Source organism: Oratosquilla oratoria, chromosome 22, assembly GCF_046742065.1.
Source record: "Oratosquilla oratoria isolate Oo_2021 chromosome 22, ASM4674206v1, whole genome shotgun sequence".
NCBI lineage: Eukaryota > Metazoa > Arthropoda > Malacostraca > Stomatopoda > Squillidae > Oratosquilla > Oratosquilla oratoria.
Genome location: NC_134798.1, coordinates 59,345,860 through 59,352,750, shown reverse-complemented (window position 1 = coordinate 59,352,750; position 6,891 = coordinate 59,345,860). Strand labels below are relative to the sequence as shown.

General features: G+C 37.8%; 1 protein-coding gene across 2 annotated transcripts in view; it reads right to left on the bottom strand.

Annotated features, from left to right (window-relative positions):
- Positions 1 to 4,393: 4,393 nt before the first annotated feature.
- The window catches only part of LOC143037632 (uncharacterized), a 119,636-nt gene continuing 117,138 nt past the window's right edge, over positions 4,394 to 6,891 (bottom strand). For both annotated transcript variants that reach the window (XM_076206165.1, XM_076206166.1), the window contains one exon: positions 4,394 to 6,472. In XM_076206165.1, the coding sequence (XP_076062280.1) occupies positions 6,285 to 6,472 (188 nt within the window). In that variant the 3' untranslated portion in view covers positions 4,394 to 6,284. The remainder of the gene's footprint in view (positions 6,473 to 6,891) is intronic.

Below are 6,891 nucleotides of genomic sequence, written 5' to 3'. Positions count from 1 at the left end.
AATGCTCATTAAAGAAACTTTTAAGTTTTGTTCTCATAAGCGTCTGCATGTTGAAAAATTAAATTCACGAAAGATATATGAACATTTCAACTTTAGAAACTTCTACTCACATACAAACTATGTAATCTGACGATAATATGCACAATGAAGTATTACATGGATGTATTTCAATACTATAATCCTGTACAAAAAATATGCATATATTTGAGTTATATATATATATATGTATGAAATTTGTATTAAAAATCTTCAGCACTTTCTACTATGATATTTACAATATGGGTACTATTACAAGCACCAGTATATTTACAATACAGAATTTATCTTAACTTGAAAGTTTACAAAAATACACTTGTGAACTAAGACAAACAAGAATAATAATAATATAATAGTCGTTGCCTCAAGTTTTACTGACTGGAAACTTGAAGCCCCAAAGCAGCTGGCACGTCCTCAGGCCTTCCCATATATCCCTCTGAGAGGAAACATTAGATTGTTGTCTGTGTTGCATTTGTGTGGGACAGGGCCCCGACAAGGGGAGGGGGAGTGGGGTAATACCCTGGGGCGGCGAATTTGGGGCAGCACTTTTGGTGAAAAGAGGGTAAAGCAAATTCCCCCTAATGTACTTTTAATGCATGATTCATTTATCATGAGTTGTGTGTATGAATGATGTGTGTATAAACGTTGTTTTGTGGATGAATGTTACATGTGAATCGTGCTAGTGACCATCAGATGTGGAAGGTGATGGTAGTGGTGGTGTGTGGGGGGCGGCACATTTTGACTCGCCCTGGGGTGGCACTTACCCATGTCAGGGCCCTGGTGTGGGATGTTTCTACTTCATTGGCTTTAGTGGTTGGAGGAGAGGACCAGTTGCCAACTGTCAACTGGTATGTGAAAAGGTGGAGTAAATACAAAGTTGACAGCAAGATCTTGGGCCTAGTCCAGAGACTGTTGGCCCCTTGGGGCAACACCTCCAGATGGAAGTGAACACATTGATGAATTATGAAGATGATTTTCTCTCATGTCCACCTCATTGTTGATCCCATATATGCACAACAAAAGCAAATATCTAATCAATCAATCTTTCTACAGTTACTTCAAGAATCTTCCACCAAAAACTGACAGCCCCACAGTAAGTGGCAACAGTCCTCAAACCCTCTCATAGACCTCTCAGGGAAGCAATATTGGACTGTTGTCTGCATTGTGTGAGTATATGTTTTTTTCATACCAACTGCATGTAGGAGACAAGAGGCCATCATCAGATATCAATTTTCTGTGTGTGAAAGTGATGGAAAAACTGTAAATTCATAATATTTTGGGCCAGGTTCAGCAGCTGAGTGCCAGCATCTTGGGGCTACAGTACCTACTGGAGGTGAGGGTGTTCATATACTTTGGAAATCGGTGTCATGGAGATCATCCTCTCCAATTCAGAGGCTGTGTGTCAACCTCTTGGGGGCACACCTAATGGAGGTGAGGGAGTTGATAGACTTTGGAAATGGATGTCATGTTAACGATCCTCTCCAATTTCTGTCACATGGAACAACCTCATGTAGGCAAACATCATTTGTTCAATATCCAACATCTTAGCTTTATGCTTATGTTAATTTCATTTGGGAATGTACAGCTTTGAGGTGTATTTACTATTTCAAATATTCAGAGGAAATTAAGATATGCATTCTCTCTTATATACTTGTAAATTGGGATCCTGATATTCATGAATATACTTTAAGTCCCTTCCTTTACAACTCCAATAATTATAAAGCTACTAAAGCAGAGCTATGGAGATGATGGAAGTATACTGTGGGTAAGTAAATGTAGGCAATATGAAAATTATGTTATTTGGAGGTCCACAATTGGACCTGCTGAATGTATACATCTATAAAGCAAACTGTCAACCAAAATTCAGTTTTTGAATTTTGATGGCTATTAGTACAACAACAATGGTGGAGGAAGTAAACTAGTTTTTTTTTTGGAAGAGTGAGGTAGAGATAAAGAAATACTGACCAAAGTAAGAAAATTACTTTACTGGAGGCTGTATTGGCCACTGCAAGGATAGAATGCAGCAGAGTAAAGAAAGGTTTGGTACTTGCAAAAGAGGCAGAATAACAAGGAATACATGGTAGGGTCAAGGGAAATAAATGGGATATTGTTCCTTGGTTACAAAATCTACATGTAGCTGTGACCACAACATCATGGAGCCAAATGATAATAAGGATGATCAGAAAGTTAATTACAATTCCATAAGTCAGTTACATGATAATTACATATCAACTAAATTGATATGTCTTTCCACAAAGTGTTAATATAAAACAGTTCTAGTTAAAATTGTTGAAGCCATCATGTAGTGTTCCCATCTCTTCCCCTCACCCACTCCCTTCTTTCCCACGCAACAGCCATCACACCCATTGCGTGGAAGTGACTATGATCGAGTGTAAGACTAAAACCATATAACTCAAATGTATGATAATATTTTGTATCCAAACTTTCACTGTAGAGCTATAATATATTCCTACATATATAAACATACAGGTTAATGGATACAAATGATCCATTTTTAGGTTACTGGGAGATTCATGGGGTATTGACTATTACAAGCACTGTCTTTCACCAACATATAGAAACATAATCACATTCAAGGACAGATGAATTCCTTTCCTTATCGATTATATACTGAATATTTTTAGAACACTACTTTAATTCTTCTTTCAGTATTTTCCCAAGAAAAATAATCAAGTCATGCTTTAACTCAGCCATCCCCCTTACAAGGAGGAAAAGCCCACTAGTTATGTACATACAAGCATTTAATATAAAAAACAAAAGTTTCATTAGTTTGGGCTGTGTATGCACATATGTACAGTATGTACTTTATACACTTCTCTTCATCTGTACTGTATCTCTCAGTATATAGGGTTACCAACCCAGCTACACTGGCAGAATTATTTAATTGCCATAGCCAAATGCTAGGGAAGGATGGGACTAGTTTCTGCACCCCTGTTATAAGGGACAACTAAAACATTTGGATAAAACTTTACTCGCCTCCTCCTCCTCCTCTTCTTCCATCTCTTCTTTACAGCTTCTATTCTTCTTCCTTCTTCTCTCTTTCATCTTTTATACATTTGCCCACCATTTATGTTAGTTGTGCACCAGCAAATCTAATTCCTCTACTATTCTCTTCTTCCTCTTCATTCTCTCACTCTCCTAACCTGTTTTCAGTCTTTCTTTTGTCCCTTCCACACCTGCCTAATACACTTCAGACTGACCTGTTCCCTTCTATTTTCTTTACAAGCCCATACCATCTTATAAAACCCCTGTTCATCTTCTCTACCTGCATTTTTTTGACACATTTCCCTTTATTTTCGTGCTTGATCAGGCACACCTCAGAGTGGAGGTAGGGGTATTTTTGGGGTACTGTGATTAGTGGGCATCAGTGAAATCTCAGGTGTAGTATACATATAAGGGCTTCTTCAGCCATATGACACAGGACCACCTCAGGAAGACATTCTTCATCACTCCGTGTTCTGATGACCACAGCCTTATCCCCAAAGATAAAGAAAACCTACAGATAGTGTAAAAGGCCTTAATAATAATTGGCTGCACAATAGGACATTTACAAACATACATACATATTCCAAAGGCTTTTTCCCCCTACACGGGGGGTAGCCAAAAAGAAAAATGCACAGAAACCACTCCCACCCATTCCATTTCCTATACATTCCACTTCCCTCCACCCTCCCCCTTATCTTGGCACCTCCTGGATGACGGGTCATCCCTGGATCCTGTCCACTGCCCTAGGTCAGAAGCAGTGTCGCAAGACACAGTACATCCACAGCAATGCTACCACCAAGTCTTTCCACTTGAGTCGTAAAAGGCGACAAAAACGGGACGAGGGATGGGATTAGGAGTCCTACTACCTGTAGCCCCAAAAGGGGACATTCCTAAAAAAAGAAGACATTTACACTTACCAAAATTCTCCCCACAGAGTAACACATGAGTATGATCAGCACACAGTTCAAAAGGAACTGGGCATATAAATTGCAAAGTGACTGTAAGTATGTATGACTGTAAGTGTAAAATCACTTACTGATTTCATCTTTAAGTGACATTAATCTGATAATTTTTATGACAGTCACATGTAGGATTTGAACCCACTGTTTTCAGTCACCTGTAAGATTACCTTCACAGTATAGTGGGTTAAGGCTCTGTGAAGGTAATCTTATGGGTGGCTGAAAGCAGTGTGTTTGAATCCTACATGCAACGGTCATAAAAATCATCATCATATATATATATATATATATTTATATATATATATATATATATATATATATATATATATATATATATATATATGTATAAATATATATATATAAATATATATATATATATATATATATATATATACACACACACACATATATAGTGAGTCCATAGCTTCATAGTTCATGGCAAGTGAGTATGACATACTACATTAAATTCCCTGCTTCAATAATCCTCCAATAGGAGGCACTATTTTTGCCCTCTGTGAGAGGGGTAGTTTGTGATCAGGCGCGTATCCAGGAATGTTCTTTGGGGAGGGGGCCCAAACCGATAACCGATACTTGAAACATGCCGATATTTTAACCCCAAGAGATTGGTCCAGAAACCTACATCTGTTTTCCTCATAATTGTATGTAAAATCATATACAATTCACAAATATAGTTCAAATCATAAATTCGCACTAAAAAGCTTTATCCAAGGAAAATCAAACTCGAGATGAGTGAACAATGGTAATGGACCATTACCATTGTTCTTCATACTTGGGGCATTGGGGGGCCCCGGGCCCCCTGGGCCCCCCCCTTGTATCCGCACCTGTTTGTGATGTAAAACCCTGTGGTAAGGGGAAGAAAGAATACTGCCACCAAGTTTTCCCACTTGGGTCATAAAAGGCAGCTAAAATGGGACAGAGTGATGGAACTAGGCATCCTGCTCTCTGTAATCCTAATGGGTACATTCCTGTGAGAAGTCAAGGCATAAGAGGGTCTAGGAGGAGTTTCCCAGCCAGAACCCTAAGGTTTGGGTCTTCTAATGTGCATGGGTGTGGTATACATCAGAGTAAATGAGAAGAGATAGGGAGTATGTTCGTGAGAAGGAAGATGGATGCGTTGGCATTAAGTGAAACTAAGTTGAAAGGGAGGGTTGAGTTTAAGTTTGGGAGTGTAGTAGGGAGGGTGTCAAGAGTGAGAAGAGAACAAGGGAGGGATGGGGTGACTATACTAGTAAAAAAAAAGAGATAGGTACACATGTGATGGAGTGGAAGGAGATTTTTTCAAGGTTAATGTGGATGAAGGTGAAACTGGGAAGGGAAATGTGGGTCTTTGTATGTGCATCTCCTCTTTCCCCTCCCACCCACCCTAAATCTGTTGCCCTTTACAAGTCTTTTCTATAACCTGTGAAATGTGATGACTGCCCTATCATTTGATTTCTTAATAACAAAACACTTACCCTAAGAAAAACTGCCTTGTTGATTATGTGCAGGTCTCTGTCCATCTTCTGTTATGACAGTATCTGTATGTGTGTAAGATATGCATTCTACTTACCCAAGCATTCAAAAGTAACTTCAAAGTTTCCTCTCAATAAGCATTCCTGTTCATTTTCATTTCAATTTTTCTGTATTCCCTTCCATTCTCTAAAAACCATGTTGTATCCTATTCATTCAATTTATCATTTCTTACTCCAAGTTTATATAAGACACTGACAGCATAAATCTTGTGCAGTTAATACTTTTAGGACAGTGACATCCTTATGGACCAGAATTGCACAACATTTTTCTTTGACAGTATACTCATCTCCACTCAAAAAATAAAGTTGATCACTTTAACTTGTATTACTCATCTTTTCTGTTAACCTCCTCAAAGTTCTCATTTACCATTTCTATGACTCTACTTCTTCAGTGCAATATTGTCTATAAGGATAGAAGAGCTAGTTATCAGTGACAAAATTCATATACAGGGTTATGTCCTGTTGTAGGACTCATTATGACCTGCTGTGTATGTCTGAACCCCATGTCCACAAACAAAAATTTATTGAAGTTCAAAATATATTATGGAATTACAATTTTTCAATGTTATACAAAGTTGGCATGCATTGGTTTTCTATTTCCACATTCCAACATTTATTATAATAGTGTCATTTAAACATGACGGTTATTATTCAGAAATATTGGGTGCTGTGAATATATACATATGTGTATTAAACAATCCTACAAAATAACCTACTGAAAGCTATTGTATGATGAACCTTTGGCATCAGCTTAAGTACCATAATTTTCAGCATGCACATTATGCTGAGGACCATTACAGTGATGCTGACTGCTGCGATGAGTATTGCTACGGTGATGAACATTGTAATTCCCATGGTGGCATTTTATGACAAAATGACCGAGGGGATTATCTTGGTATACTGCAATCAGCTTGGCTTGATGATCCAGCCTTCTTTCCCCTACAAAAGAACACCAACAGTCAGCAACTACTACTTAAGGAACTAATAAATATCTAAATATTCTAATTTTTTCTCTCTTTTCTTTCAAAAACATCATAAACGAACAAAGAATTTTAGGGAAAGATATGATGACTTTGAAATCCCAGAAATTATTAGAAAAAAAAAAGAGAGAGAGAGAGAGAGAGAGAGAGAGAGAGAGAGAGAGAGAGAGAGAGAGAGAGAGAGAGAAAGAGAGAGAGAGAGAGAAAGAGGACAAAACATAAACCCATGATATATCCTAAAATCACAAAAAACAAAACGAGAATATTATATGCATCTATATACTACACATGGCTTAGTTCCCTTTAATACATACCTACTTCCACATACCAAAAAGTACTTTCCTCCTTATAAGGGAGGTGGCCTTAGTAACTTGTTTA